Here is a 26,411-nt window from a genome sequence, read left to right as displayed (position 1 = left end):
GGATTTGTCCCAGTAGTTCCTATGGCCAGTCCAGCTATGAAGAGCTGCAGGACTTGAGTTAGTTGTCATTATTTCTACTAGATCAGTGAGTAACAAAATCTGCCTACTTATTAATACAACCACGTGACCAACTCTGTCTTTATCATAACACTGAGAACAGGGTTTCTTGTATGGACAGTAGCTGGGCTTTTAGTGGCAGCCAGAAGATGATTCATTGTCTGTTTGACAACCTAAATAAATAACTCCTTTCCTGGTGGTGACCTCTCTAAAATGAGCAGGGTCAAACTTACTATATTCTTCTTTAATAATACAACTAATACTAGGACGTAAAGTTATCCATTGCCACTTTAAACTTCTCATTGGTCCTCTGTAATCTTAATAGCTGCAACCAAAAAGACAGTTTGCAGGGAATTTAATGAACAATTTTCCACATTGGAGATCATTTTAGACAATAAGTGAGTGCTTGAATCCAACAGTGACAACAACACAAACCTCAAGAACTGCTCCCTGGCAGAATTCAATCAGTAATGAAATTACACATAATGGGATTGTTAATGTTTTTTTAATGATCATTGTGAGGACTTTTAATTGAAAAACAGCAGTGACTCAGATGCTCTCAGGCTCAACAAACTACTTAAATTTGAGTCAGAGGCAGAGAGTAAACGAAAAACAGATAATGATGGAGGGACAGATGAAGAGATAATGACAGAGATAGAGAGAAGAGGAAGTTAGAAGAGGGGAATAATGGACACAAGGAGATGTAAACTGACAGAGAAAGGCAATCAGTCAGAGAGACTCACAGGAGCAGCAGAGGCCCTGCTTGCGAACTCCGAGCAGCATAGTATGGCAGTAGTTACAGTAGGCTGGTTTGTTGAAGTGCTTCAGACGCCAAACATGCTGCCCATCCTCCTGTACATTCTAGGAACAAAAAAAGATAGATGACGCATGGAAACTATTCTTTTAATGGGTCAGCTTTGTCTTTTGAGGATGAGTGCTATAAACAGACTGATCCAAACCCTTGTTTACTTAATTTGTGAGCTAAAAGGCTTGAAAACAGTTTAAGCAGACCTCAATTAACGTAACAAGATATAACTTTTTTTGCCATTTTGTAACTGTTCAGAAGAAACTGACATATTAGTGTATTGTTGTCAAGTGTTTTTAAACAGAATTATTTTTGCACAAGCCTCAAAAGAGTCTAGTGTAGTGTAAAAATGCCACAAAAAAGTTCCTCTGCACTAAAAAACACCAGTTCAAAAGTGTGAAGAAAAAAAACATGCACACACAGAGACACTAATATATACCGTATCCATGCCCAGCAGGACCAGTAAAGGGATGGTGGTGAGGCCTCCTCTGATCCACTCCTCCAGCGTGACTGTCCCATCTCTGTCATAAGTCGATTTCCTCCATCATCTCCTTCAGGATCTAAAGTGACAGAGATATAACTCAGATGCTCAGACTGTCTGCACAGTGGAGAAAAGTCACAGTCAGTTCCAGGCAGACTACTCAAATATTATTAAATCTTCTGTTAAATAATTCTTAATAAATAAGCTTTTTAGTGGTTAAAAACAAACAGAAAGACTATATACTACTATAGCGAGTGCAGATGGAAATGAACTTGTGATTATATAGTGTTGCAATAAATGTATTGCATATAATAAATACACCTCTATAAATAGATATAGGTGCAAATGTTATGATTAGCTGTGATAATGTTTTATTGTAGCGGTGCTGATACACTCAGCAGGATTCGGTTCAATTCACAGTACAGGCCTAATGGTGAAACTGTGAATGAAAATCAAATATGACAACTATTCATTCCTCTATGACCACAAAATGTGCAAAACAGTTGTTTGTCTTAGAGGCACTTTGCTAAGAAAGCTGTTTCAAGTAAGTTATTGTTTTTATACCTTTTTGAAATTAAAATCCACTTTCTGGGTGTTTAAGTTAACTGTGAGTAAATAATGACCTTCACAGATGGGGAGTATTTATATTTGACTTTCTGTTTGAGTCAGACTTTGTTACAGTTGAGAGTGTTTCTTTGCTCACCGGCCGTAGTTCTGTTGAATCCCACTCCAGATACTCTGCCACATGCACCATCTGATTGATGATGCGATCCAGCTCCTACAAAAACAAAGACATACTGTACCTTACAGGCCAAAGAGATGAAAATGGCCTCCCTGGCTTTACCTTCTATTAAAGTAATCACCTCTCATACATTTCAAACATGGATGACAGGCATGAGAAATGTGAAATTTCTCCAGCTTGTGGTGTGAAGTGTTAGAAAAGTTCAGTGTGATTAAGTCTGTATTACCTGACTATGTAACCTATGTGTCTGTTTATCTGATCACTGCAGCACATGGCTAATATTAAACTGAACAGAACCATTTCAAATGATCTCATGTAAACACAACTGCTGTCACTGTTACTATTCTTGGAGCTGCCGTGTGCAAAAGGGCAAAGTGAGAGACAAAACACAGAGAGACATATGAGGAAAAGGGGGAGAGGGTATAACAGCATGGAGTGAGAGAGACCACTCACCGAGCTGTCCAGCAGACCGTTGCCGTCTGTGTCATACAGCCGGAACATGACTAGAGGGAAACGAGAAAGCAGAGATCCCATGATGACTCAGATACCGAGAGAAAATTAGTAGCACTCTGAAGCTGCAACATTCGTTCCTGGACTCTCTCCAGATGGCCACAGGGTTAAAGAAGACGAGGGTGCTACTTCTGTACCATTGCATGAGGACAAGTTAGTAGAGATTAGCTTTGTCAATGTGCACCAATATAGCCTTGGACACTAAAGAAGTCAATAGGGCACAGCAGGGCTTAAGCGTGTCACCAACCTGCCCTGTGTGGGAGGTGTAATGACTGCATCTAGGGCCCTGGGGAGGCAGCCAGAGAAGGAGGGAACAGCCTTATTACGCTTGCTGTCAACCTGAGCTGACATGCTACTGAGAGCAGCAGCATTAGTGGCCTGAGCACAAACACACATTGCAAACGACAGCTGCTCCCATTCGATGTCCCTCTGAGAGGAGCTGACCCACCATCCCTGTCACTCACACTCCAGCTTGTCCTCCGGCATCCCCCTCTCAAGCAGGGAGAGGTAGCAGACGATGTCCTTGAGAAAGACCACCTGGGGTGACAGCAGGGGGGAGTTTTTCTGGGGCGATGGGCTCCTTCGCAGTGACAAATGCTTCTCGGAGTGGCTCCTCTCTGTTGATGCACAAGACAAGTCTTCAAAAGCTACTCGCAGCACCAATCACACTCTCTACTCCGCTGGTAAAATTAATGGAAGGAGGAGAGTGATGGCACCAGTAAATTACACATCTAAAGATTAGTTTGACAGTTTTAGAGAACTCTGATGCCAGTATAACAGAGAGACAAAACAGAGCAGTGGAGAACAGCTTGACAAAACACTGTTTACAGTACAGATGCCACAGGCCACTGACCAAAACAGTAAGACATCATGTGACAGGGATAACACATCTGAAAAGCCATAACCGGATTTGCAGCACCTGGGATGAAACGAGTCGTTTATAGCCTAAACATTCACATGCCACTTTAAGGCACTCAAAACCTTTTATTCTATTACCTCTCCTCATGTTGCTTCTAAAATGATACAGATGCCAGGAGACCATTTTAAAACAGATGTCCTCACCTTCCCTTGCAATCACCCAGTTTGTTTCCAGTGAACAGGAACTATAAAGTTTTATTAGACTTCTTTTGTAATCATGGGAATAAGGCCCAATAAATAACGTTTGCTAGGGATGTTAGTGGAGCAAGAGCAGGCCCAGACTCCACATGATGTTTTTCATGTCATGGAGGTGAAAAATGAATGTCAGTAAATCAACTAAATCTGACCAGTTATGGCTCCCAGGTGTTTCTAATGTTATTTGCATACGTCAAATGTTAGTGGCTGAAGTTAAATGTCATTCATTAGTAAAGTGTCAGAGGTCTCATGTTATTTACAGTTTCCAAGAGTCTTCAGTTTTCGCTCAAAAAATTACCAATTAATCGATTATTAAAATAGTTCCTGATTAATCAATTCATCAACTAATAGCTGTAGCTCCACAAATAACTAAAACATAACAGAACCAAAATTTAAATGAAATGATAAAAATACCATTAGTTAAATTGAATATTAATAAGAAAATACATTAAAATCTAAATAAAGTTAAGGGACATGATGAGATGTGTTTCCATTCAAAATTATGTCAATAATATTGTGAGTGCATCCATCAGTGAATGCTGTATCACTGTGTATTGTACCAAATCCTAAACTGACTGTATCAGTAAACCAGACTATACTATAGGTTTAACACTGTGACTCTTCATGAGATATTAGCACTGACTGTCATTCTGCAGACTGATAAGAACCTGATTACAGATTAAATTGTCAAAGTAAACCAGAGCCTTCACTGTCAGTCTAGTCTCAGTGTAGCTAACCTCACCTGGTGAAAGTTTGGGGGACACTGGCGACCTGGTAGGACCAGCGTTAGGGGTCAGGGCATTGCTGCTGCTGCCCTCTGAGGATTTGACCTGGGTGCAAGGTGATCGGTGGGGGCCCCCAGGCGTGTGGCCCCCTGTCCCTGAACGCTGCGAGGAGGAGCGGGATGAACAAGGGGAGGTGGTGGCTCCAGAGCCTGCTGTGCTCATCACACTGGAGTGCTCCGGCGTGTGACGGCCCATCGCAGACAGGATGCTTTTCCCATTCATCCCTGTTGGGGTGGCCACCAGATAAAATAAGAGTGAACAAAGAGAGAGAGAAGAGGGATAAATTGGCTGAAGAGAAACTATGGAAATAGTAGAGGATGATGGGAGAGGATGATAGATGCATGTGGAGTTGGTTCATTCTATGGAGCAACACAAAGAAATACTGTCAAACTTCACAACAACAACCCAAATACAAAAAATGCATAGAGCAACAGGAAGCAGGTAAAATTAGTACACTGCGTTCAAACCTTTACACAAACACCATTCACAAAGCATCAAGTCAATGTCACTGATCCACAGGCAAAATACCACATCAACACAAGAGCACACCAACCACCAAGGGAACAGGAGCTTATAGCCAGCAGGACTCTTGTCCCATTAAGACGGACATCACCATGATGATGACCAGCCTGCACTGGTACCTGTAATGGGGGCACAGGCCACTTCAGTCTGAATAGAGATGCCTGCGTCAATGGAACAGGTTTCTGTAGTCGGTCATTGTTTCAAGGCAAAATAAAAATTAAAAAAAGACAGCGGCAGACATCAGTGAGGAAGAGAATTCTTATGTCCTTTATATATAGTTTCTAAGAACAGACAATGACTGTTTACAGGAACTAGATGGGTTCATCTAGTTTAGTAGAAGGAACTTTGTGAGCACAAAATTATAAGATGATAAGTTAAATTAAGTACATTAAAATAAAAGCTCAGTTTTTTAATTGTTTCTCAGGAGCAGAAAGCTGAGTCATGCAACATTACTGTATTATCTATTGTACAGTATATTATAGGACAGAAGGATAATACACTGGAGCAAAAGCAGAAAGCTGCACATCAGACATAGTGACACGTTCACTATAGTTGTCCAGACAGCCAGTCTCTTTGCTCTGACTAGGAACCACCTGGTTCACTGGAAGACAGCGAAGGAGTTGATCAGTACAGCATGGTTCATGTTGTGTTATTCAAGATTAAAAACACAGTGTGGAGCTTGCACATCCAAAAAACTTGGAATCACAGGTGCTGGATCAAAAAATGAACTAGCGGCAAAAATTAGACAGAAAATCTGCACACTGTGCTAATAGTTCCCAATAATTTTAACAAAGCAACGTTTTGATCTACATGAGAGCTTCATCAGGCATTGTCTAATCTCCATCACAAAGCTGAGCAGACAATATATAGAGACAAACACATTCATCACTTTGGTGATTGTAATCTACATGACTGTGAGTCAGTTCACTAACAGGCTCGACCAATCGAGCTAGGGCTGGACAACACCACCATAACATACCACATTCTCTTAATACACCTGCAGAGTTTGCCAAGGCATGCCAGCGTGAGGAAGGAGAACATTTTGAAACAGTGTGAAATGCCACTGCTGAAAAATGTAACCAAATGTAGATCATAGATCACATACATTGGAGATTTAACAATGGCTGACAAAGATCTCTTGTAGATCTAAACATTGCTTTATTAAAATTACTGGGAACTATTAGTACAGTGTGCAGATCTTCTAATTTTTTCCCCTTGTGTTATTCATTATAACCACCAGGTGGCAGTGCAGGCTCTATCAGTTGCACACACACTGCAGCAACCAGATATGAAGATTAAGTGAATTCATTACTTGTATTCAAGCTTCCTGATCATTATATATATATACACATATATCAGATTAATCTGCTCAATATGGAAATATACATATAATATATATATATATAATATAATATATATATTATGTTTTTGTTCTTGTTCTTGTTGTTTTTAATAAGGAGCTGCAGCACCATCCAGATTAGTTTCTGTTCAAAATCTGCTGCTGACCTCACATCATATCCTGATAAACTGCCTAGCACTGAAACAATTAGTTAATTCATGGAAAATTAACCAGCCTGCTATAATAGTCTAATGGTCAATTAATTGTTTCAGTCATTTTTTTAAGCACAAATTCCAAACATTCTTGGATTTCAGATTTTAAAATGTGAATATTTGCTGCTATTTTCTGACATTTTATAGACAAAACAGTTCATTTACAAATTAATTGTCACATTAATTCACTATGAAAATAACTGTGAGCTGTAGGCTTAAAACGGCATCTTGTGGACATGTTGCAAACAGCCAACCCTCTCCAGGAAGAGATGACTCTACCATCATCACTGCTTTTAGCAGATAATTTACACTGAAGATGGACAAGAAGGATGACGCAGAGACTGAAGGGATGACATGCAACTGAGGTCTGTAGATAAAGTCAAGGCTGGGACACAACAAACAAAACTGACTGAGACACTGGCACTCTCAGCACCAATGCTGCTTCCCAAAGTGGCATGCTGTCACTCACATTTAGCCTCTATACACTTGTTGCCTCTTACTTTTACAAGAATTAAACCACAGAAATAGATTTCTAATTCAACAGTCCATCTGTCTCCTCAGCTGCTCTGCGGCGAGAAGCCGACAGGCAGAGCCCACTGCCAGGGCCCACACAGCACTCACATTGGAAGGACGGAGGCAGGCACAGTTTACATACTGCACAGAGCACAGTGCAAGAGATGACCTACACCGCCCCGAAGATGTCTGTCCTCTGCTCTGGTCAGCGTCAAATCTTTTTGACATTTTTTCAACAAAGACAAGGAGTCAATAGAGACTAATTTGCAAAGAGACAGTCTGATCAAAGAGGCAATCCATGTGATCTCACAATGGTATTCTGTTTTTCTTGTGTTTGGTTCTAGCTGAGCATCTGCTGCGACTCAGAGATAATATAACACAGTGGCCAGTACTGTGATGTTTTTTTCTCATGAATTTTCTGTTAAGGTTTAACACTGAATATTCATTCACCAAGAAAACCTTGTGTTCTTATAGCCTCTTCCATTTTGGATGATTCCCAGTTGGTAAAATACCCGTATTCATTAAACTCCATGGCCAACAAATCCCTCATTGAATCTTTCATTAACGTTCTCTGTTCTGTTCGTCTCTTTTGCTTCTCTCTCTGAAACTACAGACAGCAAAAAAAAAAAAAAAGACTGATGACATATACATATCTGCACCGGCATTAGCTATGTCTTAGTAATTAACAGCTAAATATCAGCAAACCTTGAGGTAATTATGAGGAAAGCTTCCAGGAAAGTGGCTGGAAAACACAGGATCTGTAAAACAGTGTTACCAGACTGTGTCTCAGGGTTCTGGAGGGAAGCATCTGTATCAAAACACTTGTAGAAGATTTGGATTGCAAAGCAAATTTGTATGGAAGAACACCTGAGGAGAGACCTTTCTGACATTGTGTGTTAAGAACAGACAGCCCAACAACTTTCAATAAATGGTTTGTCATCGGATCATTGTGGTGTTGTTCCAATAAAAACAGGTTCCATGAAAAGTCATGGTACAAATAAATCATGTGATCAGTGGTGTTTGGAGATGCAACCACAAAAAAACACAAGAAGCCTACCCAGTAAACTTGTTCCTGCCCGAGACTGATCGGGAGAGCAGCCTCCCGTCTTGCTCTTGAAGGAGGTGAAGAGGTGCTGACACAGCTCCTCTGGGATGTCATTCTCCAGGTAAGTGGCCATGAAGAGCTGGAAGCCCTCATAGTCAATGGGCTGTATGGGAGAAGAAAGAGCAAATAGGTTAACAGAATTACTGAGGTTCACTTATGAGTAATCTTTACACCAACATCAGATGGACAGTTAGTTCATTACAACAATGAGAAAAGAGAAAAATGTGATGGACTTTTCGATTCAAGTTGATCTGCTCTGAAATGAAAGTCTGCAGCCTTGATTTGTGGTGACATGCCAGTTTATGACACAACTTAATGACAATATGGTTTTAAGCCATATAAATGAAAACGTTATTTATAGATTTTACAGCATGTTCCAGTTTAAAGCTTGGTAAAATGTCAGAAGCACAAAGTCTGTCAGACTGGTCAGCTGACCACCAAAAAATATCGCTCTAAGGTTAGCGAGGGCAGGATGGAGGTGCTAGAGGCTGCGACCAGATAAAACCCTGGGGTTTAGAAGATTAATGGTATAAAAGACAAAAAACAACAGAATAAAGAAAGCAATACAGACACCAACACCAACATTCCTGAGTTGTAGAATTCAGAAATGTAATGCTCCTTTCATATACCTCCTGCAACCCCCCCTCCCTCCCTCAGCTGCACCTCACACAGCCATGTTGTGGGTGCATACAGTAGGAGCACTGAACTCAAGGACCCCATGAACTTTGGCCCTTTCCCCTCTGGCAGGGTGACAGGCCATCTGTAGCGGATAAGGCGGGTTAATGTCATGTTAGTGGACAGAATGTGCATGCAGTCTGCTGACACAGACACCACACAGCATGCAGAGCTCGCCGGGCTGAGCCTTACTTGGTTGAGAACATCTTGCTTCTGTTTAACAGTGAAGAGGAGAGAAGAGGAGGAAGGAAGGGAGGAAGAAGGAGGAAAGAGTGAGGGAGGAGTGGGTAGAAGAAGAGAAGGGGTTAGCTACTTTGTGTGATCTTCAGTGAAGATGTTGTGGGGCAGGGGGTGCAGACCAGGCTGGCTGCTCCTCCTGTTTGTAGGTTTCTTACTGTGCTGCACTCACCCAAGCACACTGAAGGTATCTGGTTGCACAATTCAACCCTCAAAAGAAGGCAATGACCATTTACTCTGAGTATGATGCTGTGTGACACAGACATACAGACTTTAATTAGGTTTAACCTGCTTGGTCTCATTTTTCATCAAACACCTGTATGACATTAATGACGGTTGTATTGAGTGTGCCAGCTCACTGGCGTGACACGCCTAAAATAAACATAGCCATTGTGAAAGCTCTGTTTGATTATTTTTGCACAATAGCGGCATGTTGGACAGAAGATCTGAATTTACAACATGCGGTCTGGTGCACTTTTGATGACATTAGAGAGTAAAAAGAGAAGTGAAAGCGGCCTGTTGGTCAGGCTGCAGTGAATAGAGAGGCACATCATCATTTCTGTTCATTAAAATCAAAATGAAACGCTTCTTATGCACCAGTAGAAACTAGAAAACCATCAACAACACCACACATCAGAATTTGAACTATCACAAAAAACAAATTCACTGTGTATTTGTGCAGCAAGTCAGATGTTAAAACTTTATTTTCTTAAGAGACAACCTTCATCAAAATAATTTATTCTGAGGGGTCTTAACCTGATCCTGTGGGAGTCGACTACAACAGCAACAACACCACCAGTAAAAATAGGAACACTAATCTGTTGTTTTTACCACATAAAGCTTTAATTTGTAGTTCAAACAGTGCTTTTCCCACTGTCTTAAGTCAAAAATTCTGTACATGTCCTACTCTGTTAGTTGTCAAGCTAAAATTCTGAGTTTTATTGGGGAATATACAGTAGCTTGATGTTGTTTTGTCTCTCGTGGCAGGTATGTGTTTTGATTTTCTAAAGCCACACCCACACCTCAGTCTCTATCTCTATCTCTATCTCTGTCTGTGCCCTTTATGTTTCTCCACCACCATTAGTGTCCAGGACCTCAACTGTTCAACAGATCTGCTCACCAGTTTCAATTCTTATCATTCAGTTACCAAATCCAAAATGTTTGAGCAACTATAATGACTGACGAGTGACCACCATGGTTGAGTTTAATCAATTTCAATCTGCCAAATCCCTATGACCTATTACCTAGGACCACCCTACAGTATTCTATTTGTAACACATAGCTACTGCTCTCAGGACATATCCTTATTTATTTCATCATGTCAGTCTGGTTGAACTATTTATTTTATATATGCTCCCCAAGGAAGCAATCACATCAGTACCACAAGAGCTTGCCGAATCAGTTTATGATGCATCGTATGTGATCAAGATTTCCTCCCAGGTTTTAAACAGATCTGGTGCAAGTAAATGCAGATAAACTAAGCAAACATAATAAGGCTGTAGTACAGTCTAACTAAACCCCTTTTCTCCCAGAGAACACTTGGTTCACACCAAAATAGGACAAAGTAAAGCTGATCCCTTTTGCATGTCAAGACTCAGTGAAAATATGCTTCTAATATGCTTTTGTTCGGTTGGTTTGGAGCCACTGTAACTGATGCCCATCGTGGAGGAACACACCGTGATGAGGATCCTCCCTCGGCTCAACGGTGTTGACCTAACCCTGAGAGCTCTCACAGCCAGCCAGGCATTATTCATATCACTCTCCTCTCCTTATTTGGCCAAATAAACCAAGAGGCTCTAATTTGCTGTGCATCGTTTAGCACGGCAGGTTCAGACAGATATGCTGATGAAAAACACTCTTTTCACATACACATAAAATACAAAAAGCAGTGTTCATATTTTGATAGATTGCCTTGAATGTTAAGTAAACCCAAATGCATTTGTGGAAATTCTCATCCCCCTGGAAAACACATTTACCCCAGAGTCTAATCGCCGATTATATTCCCTGTGAGTGGGCTCACATTCAAGGCTGCCAGTCTGTAAATATCTCCCAAGGGCAGCCATGACACATTTACATGGTTCATTTAATCTTTTTTTCATTTTGGCAGGGCTGCCAGAATGATTTGATTGACTTTCTTTTGGCATTAAAAGGTAGGACTACTGGGGGCTACTGTCCTGTCTAGATCCCAGATTGGCAGAGTAGATCTGTCCATCTGAAGAAGTTTGAGCAGGGCTATAGGCCATGACACAAACAAAGCAGGATAAAAACTTGGGATCTTTGCTGCACTTTAGCTTAAGGCTTATCTTTTTTTTTATGTCAAAATTTTTATGAAGGAAACTGAGTTGTTTCCTGCTGCTATAAGACACTGTTACCTACAGTTTACAGTAATGCAATGCAATGCATTATAATGCATAATAAAATAAAGCTTCTTAAAAAAAGAAAATGAGAGGAAAATACAGTGGAAGCTGCTGATCACACACCAGTCAGTCAAAGTAAATAGTGTTTGTGCTGCAAGGAGCAAACTTTAACATGTATTTTTGTATTATTGATTATTTAATGGATTTACAATTGGATTATTGATTTGTTTTTAATCAGCCATTTATAACATTCAAATTAAACAAAGATAAATAAGAACCATACTATAATATTCCTTTTTTGTTTTGTTTGAATGGTGTGGACACTGTCATATAACATGTACTGCAGTTCTTTCTAACATGATCCTCTGGGCGTTTCTCTCTGAACTCCAACAAGTTATAACACATAGAAAATCTTTCAAAGTGCTTCATATTCACCACGTTTGACATAAAAAAAAAAAAAAAAAACATCATCAATTATGCCACAAAAACCAGAGCCCAGCTAAATGACATGGTGATAAAGTAGTCATGCCTGATGGATATGGAGTCTTAAGGGAATCCCTGTGGGTGTAATGTCCAACCTCTGTCTGTCAGTCACCCATCAATCACTGAGACCTAGAGACTGTTCAGTGGGGGAAACCCACCCGGACTGACAACTGAAAGTGTCAACCATTGTTCTTTCTTTTTATCTGCTGCCCTTAATCACTTGTTTAAACTCCCTCAGAAGAGGCAGGGCCATACTTTGTGTCAAAATAAGCTAAATAAAAGCACTGAGTGAGAGGAAACAGAGGTCATGGTCATCTTTTGTCACCAGCTGGCTCAGTAGATTCCTCTACAGCTGGCACAATGGATCGATGAGTCATTAGAGGTACATGTACGCACTCATACAGACACACACACACAGATAAATGGCAGGAGCAGGGCAGTGGTGGTCATCGTGGCGCCAGGTGACAGTGTAGTGTCTCAGAAAGCCCACATGAACATTAAGTCTGCTTCCTGTGGCGCCAAACATCCAGCCGGGCTGTCATCACAAATACTGAGGAGAGGCTTAAAGTGGAGCGGAGGTGATAATGAAGAGAGGAGCAAGAGGAGGAGGGGTGAGGAAAAAGGAAAATATAATGCATACATGTAAAGAGGACGGAGGGTGTCCCAAGATTATCATAAACATCATATGAATGTAATATATTTACCAGTTTGGCTGATGTTTGTGTTGTACTCTCTACTGATGGCCCTCCTCAGCATCAAAATCAAACACATTTTCATGAACACAGTGATAAATCATCCACTCCTACATGTGAAATTACCTTATAAAAATCCAACTAAAATGTACATTCATTCTCAATTATGACAGGTGTGATAAAATGACATTAACACGCTGCTTTTGTCTGACCTCTATGTAAAAATGCTGTGTTATTAATTGTTATAATAACTAAATAACTGTTATCAGATGGAATGCATAACTTTATAAAAACCCATGTGGTAAGACAGGAATTCTGCAGCTTTCTGACGGTGGGTGTAATGTAGGAATGTGAGGATTGAAGGATGAATTTCAGTGAAAATAATTTTTCATGAAGCAGAGGTTTGTGGATTTTGTTGTGTAACAGCTGATCACAGTGCAGCCCAGCAATCTGTGGTTGTATATTTCCAAAAATTAAACAGGTTCTACAGGAACATACACTCACAGACACACTGCAGTGTTATCTGAGTTTCAAGCAAGATGCCACCACAATAACTGGCGGCTTGATTACTTCTACCTTCAACCCATATTAATTCATTCTGTACAACTGTACAATATGGTTAACAATATGGTTCATGAGTTCCTGTGATGCTCTACAACGACGTTTGCGTATGTATGGGTGATGAGAAGGCTGATGGATCTAGTGACCAAACTGATGTCAGGATGAGGAGGCCATAGCTCAAGAGGTAGAGCGCTTCGTGTGCAGAACAAGCGCTGTATGAATGTGTGTGTGAATGGGTGAATGTGATGCGTAGTGTAAAAGCACTTTGAGTGGTCGATATGACTAGAAAAGAGCTATATAAGTACAAGTCCATAAGATGTGCCAGGATCGGTCTGATTCAGCTCAGTAGGTCACACTGATTGATTGATCAAACTGTACATTTACCTTGTGTTAATTAAATAGTGTTGTGAAAAAGCAAACCTCACATCATCTGGCTAGTATCCAAGGATACAGTATACACCAGCTGAAACACAGTTGGACTTCTGTAATCAGCTGCAGCTTTGAAGGCAGTCACATTTTCCCTTGATTTATCCCCACAGCAGGGGGGACACTGTGAAACTAAACTTCATGTTCCCACCACTCAAAATCTGAAACACCAGTATGAGTGGTCTTTAAATATACATTTTAAATACAGTGTTCAGTCATCTGCTATTGAATCTTTGTGCCCGCTGGCCAATGCAAAAGGTGACAATCAATAAGCCAACCAAGACAAAGCAGGTGAATGCCTAAATGCCTTTACACCAACAGGTGACAAAAGCAAAAAGTTGAAATTCTGACTGATCTGCTCACACCACGTGCTTTGAGTGGTCTACACAGGATCAAACCACGCACGCAAAGTTATAAGTAACTTGCAAGTGATTATATTAGTTTACAAGACCTCATCTGAACCAAAGGTTCGTAATACTGTTTTAGAGACAGAGAATGTGAAGAGAGCTGAGAGTCGAAGCTGAAAAAGCCAAGGAATTACAGACACTGTCCAAAGTCCAGACGACAGTGTAAAAAACTGTGGACTGCTGACGTCAGGTGCCAAAGTTGGCGCTGTGGGTGTGTCTCCATCGCAGCAGCCTTTATCTAAAAATGGGGGGAATGACTAAGCTTTTCTCTGATTGATATTGCACTGAATCAGACGAACCAATAACGTCACTCCATGTGCTTGTGTGCGCACAGGCAGCAGCTGTGTCAGAGTGTGAGAGTATGGCAGAGAGAGAGAGAGAGAGCATCAACCAAAATGTGACAAAATAATAAAAATTAAATAAAGTAACAGAGAAAGGAATTACAGTGCAAGACATACCTGCTCTGGATTGTATTTGGAAAGGACTCCTTCGCCGTGAAACTCCTCCAGCACATCCTTCAGCTTCTTTGTGGAGTCTGAGGGGGAGAGGGAGAAAAAACAGTATTTTGTTATTATATTTACAGCAATGTATTTGCTTTGATACACCCGACTCACTCATGAACACCTATGAAAACATTTCCTCAGGCAGTTTTTCTAATCATATCTTTTAGATGAAATGTTCCTTCGGATAAAATGCTTTCTCCAAACTGAATAAACATACTGCATCTCATTAGTGAATGCCCCCATAACTACTCAGTGGTGCTAAGAAGTGCTGTATCAGTTGAGCTGAGCCTGTGAGTCACCCTGGTAGTTAAAAGTAAAGGGGGAGATTGTGCCTTTCTTACTTTTAGATGCTAATCTCACATTCATTCAACACAGACATATAGCAGCTTCAGAAAATATTCAGACCCCTTTAAACACTGTTTCTGCACATTTTATTGTGTTGTGGATTTAACTGTGAATTGATAAAACTAATAACCAATAACAACAAAATGAAAACATTTTGGGGATTTTTTTGCAAATGTATTTGAATTTATTCAAATTTTTAATCTGCTAGTATCTTGAATAATCCGATCACCAGTGGGCAGCTTTAAGTACAGGTGTGAATGTATCCAAGACACATTAAGGACGCACTAAGATCCTACCACTCAAACCACATTTGGAGGTGGTCTGGACCACGTTCTTTTCGCATTGTGTTCACAAATGTGTAGTGGCTTCAGGACAAGTCTCTGACTGTCCTTGTGGGGCTCAGCCAAAGCCCAGACTTAAACCCCATAGAACATCTGTGGAGAGACCTAAGGCAAAAATGGCAAATATAATGTATGCATTTAAAATTAAATCTACAACACAATTTTAAAAAAGTGAACCAATCTGAGTACTCCCTGAAACCACTGTGCATCACAGAGCCTCTGTCCAAACCACGAAATGTGCATGTGCACAAGGGGCAGATCACCACACCACCACTGACATTACCATACACACCTGTGCACACAAACACACACTCAAGACCTGATTTCACTAATCATGTCAGCTCTTATGATCAACTGTGGACGACACTTCATTATTTTTAGTGCTGGCAGCTTTGCAGCCTGTAATGCTTTCCTATTTCTGTCCTGCATTAGATGTCCACAATGACAGAAGAAGACAGAGTGAGATGGGGTGGGTGGGAGACTGAGTGTGCAATCTCAGGTAAGATGAGAAATGCGATTAGAAAAAAAAAAAAAAAAGGACAGTTCGGTTCACTGGATTAGCTAAATGCACAATGTGGTCAGTGATCAACGAGCATGAAAAGAAAAAACCGTCATCAGCATTGCTACTAGAGACACAACTAACAATTATTTTCATTATCAATTACCTGGAGATTATTTTGATTAATAAATTAATTGTTTGGTCTACAAAATACAAAATGTTTTCTTTCTTTCAATTGTCCAAAATCCAAATACATTCAGTTTAGAATGACACATGAAAATCAGTAAATTCTGCTGTTTTAGATCCTGGAACCAAAAAATATTTGGCATTTTTTCACCATTTTGTGCTTCAAGAATGACTGAAATCAGATTTGTATTTACATATTAATCAGCTAGTTTCTGGAGGTCTAACTGGGGATAAAAATCATTTATTAACAAACGTGCCAAATATTCCTTGGTTCCAGCTTCTCAAAAGTGAAGACAGACTGCTTTTCTGTTTGATAGCATAGTAAATTGAATGCCTTAGGCTGCAGTTGAAACAGAAAACATAAATTAAGACTTAAAAATATCCATGACATTTTCTCAGATTCCTCTGTGACGTTATCAAATTCCTTGTTTTATCCAACAAACCCTCCAAAATCCAAAGATGTATTCAATTGAATAAAAATGACTTAAAACAATTATTACAACAATCACTTATCAAAACAGATGCTCAGTAGTTTAATCAGTTACAGTTATATAGAACAGTTATATAGAACAAAGAAAAGCAGCAAATCCTTGCTGTTGACTAATTTCTGTTGAATCAACTAAGCGCTAAGTGAATATGTTAAAGCTGCAACTAACAATAATTTTCATCCTTGATTAATCTGCTGATTAGATTCTTCATTAACCAATAAATCAATTTGTCAATTTCCCAGAGCAGATATTCCCTAACTATCACACAACATAACATCATATCCCGACATTCTGAGAAACTACAACCAGTTGTTTAAAAAAAACATGACTCAAATGATTAATTAATTACCAAAATGAATATGATTGATCAATTAATTCTTTCAGTTCTATTTGATTATAATGCTTATTAATGACACCAACCCTTTAGCCTGATAGTACTGCTCCCTCACATACACAGATATCTCCACAGAAAAACACAGCCAGTGTCCTTCATTAAGTCCTTGATTGATTGGCTGCTGATACACAAGCCTTCCTGTCTCTCCACTCCTCACCATCAGTGAAAATGAGACCTTCCCAGCCTGCAGGGGCCTCCCCAGTGTGCACATTTGTCATGTTTCGATTATAGTCCTTGTCTGACTCATAAACTGAAAAACTCTGCTGGACTGCAGCAGCAGCAGCAACATGAATGGGGTGAGGGTTAGTCCTGATTATCTTTGTGTCCTCTCCTGTACAGGGTCTGAACAGACATCTCCTGTATTGTTGAACCTTATTTTTCCATGGTTTAGGGTGTAAATGATTAACAGGGACAAAAATCTTTGGAATCGGTGCAGTATTGAGCAAACAGCTGCTGCAATGTAATCCAATGGACAATTTCCACATTCAAGTGTGTCCAGTGAGATGCTTCTTTTTATCACTGACAGGTTGTAGTGATATATAGCGATGTTTCTGGTTAAACCGAAAGGATCTTACCATTTGATAAAAGGGTCAGATTTCCAATTAACATCATTCTCCCTCTTACATACAACCAAGTTACATATAGATCCATTACATGTATGCACCCACACTCATTCGGTAGATATACATGGAAAAAGTCAAGGTTAACCTCGTCAGAGCTCAGTAGTTAGAGTCTGCCCTCTGCCCAGAAAAAAGAATGATTTATGTATGACTGAGTAATTCCTCAACAGAGTAGCTTGTGTGAGAGAGTGATACTCTATTCATCATCCACAATGACAGACACGAGGAACGAGAAGACAGATGCTCTTTTGACTAACAAATATGGTTGCTAGCGGGGAAGGAAAGAGATAAGCCATGAGGCTCATCCAGCAGGCTAATAAGTGGCCTTCAGAAAAACAACAAACAAAAAAAAAAAAAAAACTTGGGAGCGTAACAACAATCATCCAGGCTGAAATCCTGGTTCAGTGTTTTCTCTCCTTTTTCTAACTTAATCTATAAAAGGTGGAGTCCCAGGAGTGAACAGCTAATAGACTAACTTTACATCATTTACTTTAATTTGCAAACAGGCTTTTCAAGTCTGTGTCTTAAACAAAATGAAACATGCCTGTTTATCATTAACAGCAACAGAAGAAAATATGGAAAAATGTAAAATAAATAGATAATTTAACACAAGTTAAGACCAAGAAAACTGAACAAGAGGGTGAAAAATTAGATATTAAAGTTCTAATTCATAGAATTGGCTTGGAGGTATGAAGAGAAAATTAAAATCTAAATTATTAATTCATGTATTCAGAAAAGCTTCATATATCATATTACTATGCACCCACTTAAAGTCTATTGATGCACACTTTTGAATTTGACTGAATTTGACACTTTTACTTTTTGGCCTACTACAGCATGAATACCACATTATTTGGATTTGCACACAAAGCTTTTGAGCAGCATCACATACAGACACACATAATGTACATGCAGGCAGACACCTAGAAACTCAACATCCACACCATAATCTCCCCCACACAAACGAACAAAAACAAATGTGGAACCTTTAGATTCTGACACGTGGGTACTCACACTCGCTGTACTGTTGCAGCTGGGCAAACTCAGCTGGGCTCAGACATACCCAGCTCCCGTCTCCCATACTGCCTGAAGCCAGGGGTAGGGCTCTGTGTTCTGGGAGTGCGTTGGTCCACGAGTGCTGCTAGGGGATATTGATGGTTATCCTTGGGTCAAGTTGTGCAGTAAGACTGAGGTGAAGAGGTTTTCGGGTGTCATCTCTGCCTCTTTATAACTAGCACCTTGTGAGCACACAGGAGGTGGAAAGTCGAAATAACTGAGGCCACATGAATCGTGGTGAAGGCAGAAAAGTGGAAAGACGATAATGTTGAAATCAGTAGGGTCTAGTTGACGTGAAGCCAAAGGGTTGATGCTTTTGCGTCATGAATATTGCTGAGATGCTCCAAGTATTGAATTTTGTCTCTTTGAAAGCCAAAATACAAAAACAAATACAAAAATATGTTTATTTTAGTCTGCTAATAAATGTGGTTCACCTCCCAGGGTGGCAGTGAGGACGATTCCAAGTCAGGTGTTAAGTCCACAAAGGCGACAGTAACTAACTACTCCTCATGACTTGGATATTGGCACAAAGTTTCTCAGCAGATCTGTGGCAAAAATACCTTCGCTGACCTGGAGAGAAAGGGAAGCAAACACAAGGAGAGGAGGAGAGAGAAAACAGGAAAATATAGATTAAGGAGATCAACGTTTTCCAGACAGTGTATAGAACTTCAAACATCAGCAGTTATAACTGAAAAATCTGTGACATCTCAATTATTGTAGAGGAACTGGTATGAGGGAGAGGAGCAGTAAGGACGATAGAGAGTTGTGAGCAAAAAGGTTCACAGCAGAGAGTGAGGCGAAGACCGCGGAGCAGGGAGAACAGTTCACTGAGGGAAATGCTACATAGACTAGATATAGGACACTGGTGGTGTGAAATCACTGGTAGGACTTTAATCCAGTGCAGTATATGAGAGGGGAAATGAGCAGATCTCAGATGAGTTAGAGAGGTTAGCATTGTGCACTTACACTATGCATGCAAATAAAATGTTTGAGCACAGAACAAAGTTTTGTTTACTCAAATTAAATTATTATTTGCATATTAGTAATTCTCTACAAAATAAATTATGTAATTACATATATTTGAAATATAAAAAAAAAGATGTTTACAGCGTGTTTACAGATTAAAAGACATAATATTTATTATTGTAATATTGGAAGCAGCATAGAGCTAATCTTAACAACTGTATACACTGCTGGATAATTTAATCTATAATGATGTATTCTTTGTAAACTGACCATACTGATGTCAAATTACTATAAGTACATTTACAATAGAAATATAAAGTACAAAGATACTGTACCTCCAAACTGTGATTAAGTAACAGTAGGTAAATGTCACTGAATCAATCAATGTAAGACTGGCAAGAGTGTAATTAATCACATTATTAATTCTTGCTCTCCAGTTTGCTTTGTCAGTTGCTGTGGCTTTCTCTGTGCATGCTGCTGCTTCAATAGGACACCTAAATGAAACCGAGCCATCATTAATGTTTTCTGACAAGTCAAAATGTTTTATACATCCAGTTGCAGAAAAAGACTGATGGGACCAGATAACACTGCTACCCAGTTTCAGCCACCTTTGAAAATAAGTCTAAAGGTGTGGAGTAAGAATCCTTACTCTTACATTTGCGTAAACTGGAGATGAGAGGACTGCTGACTGATGCCAGAGTACACATATTTCAACAGAGAAAAGATAAAAAGCATGGGTGACTAACTCCCATTCACCAAGGGAATAACAACAGCTTATTTTTAGAAATGCTGTCCACTGATAGAAATACAGTCAAAAACTGTTTCAATTTATTTTTCAAAGCTCAGATTAGCATGAAAACATTGCACTGGTGATACAAGCCACTGCTTCACATCTGAATCAGTAAGAATCAACAAGATCGTTAATGCCATTTTCCCCAAACTTCACTGCCTCTAAAATACCAGCTGTTACTCCTTTGTTCCCTACAGTCTTGTTTTTCAGTTGGAACTGGTTACTATCAAATTAGTATCTTACTCAAACAATGAAATTACCCTGTAAATCACAGGCTGTATCATAAGGTGTTGCTCATAACTTCCACCTAACCAACAATATACATGTGCATGACTCACATGTATCAACATGTGAGTCATTTTGACAACAGAGACAGTCTAATTTTAAATTCCACCCTCTGTACTTCGTCATGTGAGAACAGCTTCATTTGACTATGATCAGATTCAATGAAAACACTTTGCATAGAAAAGACATAGAATAGAAAAGATTTGTATGGACAGACAGAGAGCAGAGATAGATCGATAAGGTTTTTTCAGGGCTGGTACCGATACCAATTATTAGTAGTCAAGGAGGCTGATAACTGATATTTGCAGCCGATATTCATTTGCAGTAAAAGTGAAAATATTGGCGTCAAAATTTTGAGTAATACAAACTCCAACACTTAACTTCGTTTAAATGCCTTTAAACATATGTTTATTAAACAGCTTTTCAGATTTGCAACATGTTAAAGGTTTTTTTTATCTTTGTTTTAAAATTCTAACAGAAAGTGCAGGGAGCTCCCAGGCTCAGCAGCATGTCTTATAAAGTTAGATGAAAACTTAAACAAAGAAATAGCTCCCTGAAGTTTTCTACAGTAAATAAAGAAACATATATCTGCTCTCCAGAGCTTCTCCACCTGGCAAAACTTTTTCTCCTCTTCGCCATGTGTGTGAGCACTGTGCATGCACAGCTTTCACTGCTGATCGGCTATTACCTGTGCTGTGGCGCTGCGTGTAACCAATCAGATGGTGCTGTGGGTGGGACAAGCTCGTTGCATCAGAGCCAAAATAACCCAGTTTTAAATTGATCTCTTATCGGCCGTTGGATTAAAAAAAAGGCAATGTGCCGATGTGCGTCAAAATGCCAAATATTGGCGTCGATAATCGGCCTGGCCGATAATTGGTCTATCCCTAACAGAGAGATTAACTGCCGTCATGAAAACAAATATCTCCAACCAGTGCTGGAAAATAAAAAGTGTTTTATCGATCTTCTGCTGCTTAATATTTCAACTTCACCACATTATTTATTATCATCATTATTAATTTACAGCAAAAGGATGACATGTAGCTCTTTCAGGGCCATTTACAGATACAGTTATGAATCCAAGTCTCCTCTCCCACAGAAATTTTTACCACACACCAAAACGTCTCTGCATTTTTTCTTTTTGTATTATGGATTTTTAAAACATTTTATTTATTCAGTTAACTGTTCAGTTCTGAACAAATTAGAACTGGCATGTAATTGATTCAAACTAATTTGAATGCAATCCATACAATATCCCTTGTCATACCATGTCCTAACCTACTCTTAGCCTATATTATTTGCTTAATTTATTGATAGATCAAAGGAACATGCAACAGGTCAAGCTGGTGATGAATTTTGAAATATTTAAATCTTAAATTTCAATATTTGATGTCTTTTCCCCTCATTTCAATGAATGCCAAAAAAGTGACACCCTTATTTCAAAACCTATAAACCCTCCTAGAAGTGTTGTTGTTGTACACTGGTATTCTACAAGTGCCCAGAAAAATAAATATATAGTTTTGGTACAACAATGAATACAGCTCTATGACATAGAGGAAAAATCTATGTCAGACTTTGGCTACAGAGGTAGTGCTTGTCAGTACAGATCAATTCATTGTTGGTGTTGACCTTTCTGCCTTTTACATTACCAGCCTAGCTTTAACAGTAAAGCAGTGTCATACTTTACCCCTTAATCCTTAATATGCCCTCAGCTTTATCAGCTGCTCTCTCCTCACTCCTGTGACTACATGTGAGACAGCCGGTGGCATGTACCAATGGCCACAGCATGTTTACAGATGTCCCTGACTCAAAGGGAACAAAGGGGAGATCTAAATGTATACATTATGAGTGCATGACTGAGACACACACACACACACACACACACACGAACTGAGAGAGGCACGTGCCAATCAGGCATATGGGGCCTCCCCTCTGAGCAGAGAGGGATTCTGTTTTGCTCATGAGGTTGCCTGGCAACTGTGACGTCACTCGAGTGAAGCACCGTGACAGAGATAGACAGAGAGAGACAGAGGGAGAGAGAGACATCGCCACGGTAACTATGAACAGATGTAACTACATTATATGCATCAGTGGTGTGCTTGTGCCCTCGGTATGAGTCTGTCTGCTTATACCACAAAAAAATATTGGATTCTTGTTCAATTTCAGCTGATTGTTTAGCTGCCCACAAAATCGATCCAAGAAAATATATTTACATACAGCTATACTGCAAATGTAGATGCATTTATGTAGGAAATGTAATCACAAACATTTTCTTTTCATGTAAAGAGGATATGGTGTTAATTTACACATGGGGCAATTAATAGAAATATTATCAAAATCGCAATATGGTGCAACATCCAAATCTGTGTGTGTCATTATAAATGAAGCATTTGGTGTTACAGAGACTCCCTGACCTATAAATCACGTTCTCCAGATATAAGGGCACGTGCTTGTTCAGTAAAGACCCACAGTGAAAATCACATCATCATCATGTCTGTATTTTTTCTCAGTTAAAATGAAATAGAAATATTCCCACTAAAATTGTGATTCCTACTCAATATCTGTCAAAATAATTGCAATATGATTTTTCTGCATATTGTTCAGCCCTAGTATTTGACAAATCACAAATAAGTTGATACTTAACATATGAGTAAAATGTTCACATTTTTCATATCCAATTTTACAAAACAATATTGACTGTGACTACAGCATTATTCCATTTTTTATGGTTATATTTAGACTCTCACAAAATCCCACAAGGCATTACTGAGATATTGTGTTCACGAGAAGGACGGTTGTCACGTGGAGACATTAGAAAAATGCTGACTCTGAACATAACCCAGCCACGAATTATGTTTCCTAAAAAATGCATGCAGTGTTGCAGTTAAGTTGTATAGAAATGTACGTCTTTTTGTTTTTTTATACACGTACTTAAAACATGCTTAAAAACAGATGGATGAAAACATGCTTATATATGACAGTGGTATCAATTTTTCCATCTAACTATCCAGCAGAAAGCATATAAACCTATGTCCTAAAATACCAACGTATTCCTTTATGGTGTCTCTCCAGCTTTTAAACTCATTCTCAATAATATGTGCGTGAAAATAGAGTGGAGACCAAAGGAACAGTCAGTTCAGTTGTATGAACGTCCTTCAAATCTGCTGCTGTGTTTCAACAAGTGGCAGTGACTCACAGAGCCTCTTGGTGCTAAGAAAGAAAGAGATGGAGAAAAAGAGAGAGGGGTTATTTACACCTCCACAACACATTATGTTCATTATAGCGCTCTGTCTGTCTCAGTAGCAACTTAAACCAGATGCAATGTTTTTGTTTTGCTTGTTCGCCTTTTTTTAATGTTTCTTACAAAAAGACAGTCAACTGATAAAACTCTGAAATAATGAAAAAGAAACAGATCAAACAGGTTTTTGACCTCCCTGACAAGGAAACCAACAAACTTAGTGAAAACTAAATGACTAAATGAGTCATTGACTTCTGAAACAATTGACCAACATCAACATCACTGGTCAGTGGTTTCCTTAATGATTAATAGGAAGGTTTTCAGATCAGCCACCACTATGATTAGGGTTTAGTAAGGTTAAAATACTTTTAACCAAACTTTAAAGCAGCTGTAACCTTTATTTTACCCTAACAATGTATTATGTGATAATGTGGAAGGAGTTGTTTGTGGTGATGAGAGAATTATCATCTGATTCTGCAGCTTTCCTTGGCTTTGCAGAGCCTTACAGTGAGTTTCAGCTCATTGTTTATCTGTCCAGAGAGTGAGCCACAACTTCACTGTTTTGGTTCACTCTCATAGCATCGTTTTCAGCCACAGCAGGCAGCTGTTTTCAAAGTTGAAGCTGAAAAAAGCCACTCTCCACTACCTGCTCAGCAGCAAACAGCAGACAGACACAGGTAGAGAGCAGCTGGTTAGCAGCTAAAGAGCCAGATATTTCCCTCAGGCATTGGTAGAGATCAAAAACAGAGCAAAAACGAGTAAATATTAGACTTAGATTATCCAGGTGCCCACGAGCATGACTCCAAATGAATGATAACGTTGCCCCATAACTGCTGGTTGTGTAAATAAATAATAACTGCTTACAAGTTCCCCATATTGCAGGGTTAACTACAAACAAAAATTGGTACAGGTCAGGTCAACAATGTCACCAATGTTATTACCTTCCACATCCTTACTTTCTCAATAAGAGGCTCTCAGTAATAGACAACAGTGATAATCCACACAAGGCAGTCAAAGACCACAAGACATTCTCGTCAGGTAAACATAAACAGGTTCTTTTAGCCAGTGGAACATAAGACAGATGGTGCTGTTTTTCTGGTGGGGACAATCTCAAGGAAACTCAATCCAGTCTAACACACCACTCCAGTCTGCTGCTGTTGTGTCTGCACATTCACCATGAAGAGTAATTCCAAGACATAAAGCATGTGGAGAGAGCAGCACTGCCAAATTAGGATACTGATGATGATTAGAGTGATAACACTGAAGAGGAGGGAAGGTAAACAGAAACAGGAGCTCTGACATAATTATGTTCACAGTGGAAAAGATGGATGGGAGTCTGTATTAGGACGAATGCAGAGGGCTGATCCAGAGTCAGTCTGGCCTTCAGAATCAGAAGAGTCCAGCTTAAAGTTGGCAGCACGCATCAGTATACAGCTGGAGGCCAAATGTCGTACAGGATGCCTCTAACTGACATTCCCCCTTAGAGTGTCGGGCAGGATGCTGTGGGCTAAGCAGGCCCTCTTTACAGGAAGAGTGTGTGTGAAGCTCTGATAGCAGCCATGAAGCCCTTGACGCACACACACATACGCTCACTCTCCAGCAAAGCATTTTAACTATCGACTGCAGGAAGCCATATGACTGTGTGACCATATGATTAAATGGATACCAACAGCAGCTTTTCTGTGTCAAACATCAGTCATTTAAAGCACTGAGATAATCTTCATGATCCAAGCACTTACTAAATATAGACATCGCCACTATAACTGGGTCGGTAGCTTACTGAACAACTCCAGAAATCTCAAATTCAAGCTTCAGTTTGCTCCTCCCGTCATGTAGTGGATCCTACTGCAATATTTTATCAGTCGGTTACATTTTTAATAACTGAAGCTCAAATTTTTTGGTACAAATGCCCCAGATTTTTATTTTCCCACAAGACTAAAACTGTTGGATTATACTTTAAAGTCCAACTGCACATCACACATTAGTAAAGGCCTTTAGATATTAGTCATGCCTGTGAAACCAATCTTATATGTAAATATGTTTAATGGGGAAGCATACTTAGCCCAATTCACACCCATAACAGAAAGCGCTACCATTTCACAGCCTTTCAATTCCGCCTAGCCAACGACAAGGAAAGGGGTGATAGATGACAAGACAAAGTCAAATAAAATTTGGTAAAGTCAGACAATTAACAAGAACCTCAGCGAGGCTCAGCGTGCACTTGCTGTCTCATGGGAATTGTGTTCGTAACAACACACACAACTGAAACCACTGCGTCAGGAGAGCTTTCTACTCAAAACAGAGTGTGTTTTATCACATCAGCTGAACTTTTCCATTGAAATTACACATGCAGATTTCTTACCTGTACGCATTATGGTATATGCATCCAATACAAATATGCAGTATGGGCTTGGCAGCAGGGTTCCTGACTATGAAAGCACTGCACACCTGCAGCCTTGAGCTGGATTTGCATGTTCCTGTGACCTATGTGCGTGGGTGTGTTTGTGTTTGAAATCCACTCTTTTTCAGCCATTATCGCCGCCGTCTGTACATCAAGAGCTTTCTATAAAGTAAGTAAATCTCTCAGCTCAAGTGTGTGTGGGCTGAGGTTTTAATTCTTTCACCCTTGAGACCAAAAGAAGGCCAATTCTTGAATATTAGATACTGAAGCATTTCAATCA

At 39.6% G+C, this 26,411-nt stretch overlaps 1 protein-coding gene across 1 annotated transcript in view; it reads right to left on the bottom strand.

The window, feature by feature from the left end:
* The window catches only part of LOC108902464 (diacylglycerol kinase beta), a 117,012-nt gene that overhangs the window by 61,701 nt on the left and 28,900 nt on the right, over window positions 1–26,411 (bottom strand). Inside the window, 11 exon segments of the mRNA XM_051065722.1 lie at window positions 801–918; window positions 1,302–1,391; window positions 1,393–1,422; window positions 2,047–2,121; window positions 2,539–2,588; window positions 3,060–3,212; window positions 4,451–4,717; window positions 8,137–8,287; window positions 9,052–9,072; window positions 14,481–14,557; window positions 18,413–19,024. Of these exon segments, the coding sequence (XP_050921679.1) occupies window positions 801–918; window positions 1,302–1,391; window positions 1,393–1,422; window positions 2,047–2,121; window positions 2,539–2,588; window positions 3,060–3,212; window positions 4,451–4,717; window positions 8,137–8,287; window positions 9,052–9,072; window positions 14,481–14,557; window positions 18,413–18,479 (1,099 nt within the window). The 5' untranslated portion in view covers window positions 18,480–19,024.

Source organism: Lates calcarifer, linkage group LG1 (genome assembly GCF_001640805.2).
Source record: "Lates calcarifer isolate ASB-BC8 linkage group LG1, TLL_Latcal_v3, whole genome shotgun sequence".
Taxonomy (NCBI): Eukaryota; Metazoa; Chordata; class Actinopteri; family Centropomidae; genus Lates; species Lates calcarifer.
Note: the sequence above shows the minus strand (reverse complement) of the source record. Positions and strands in the feature narration are given on the sequence as shown.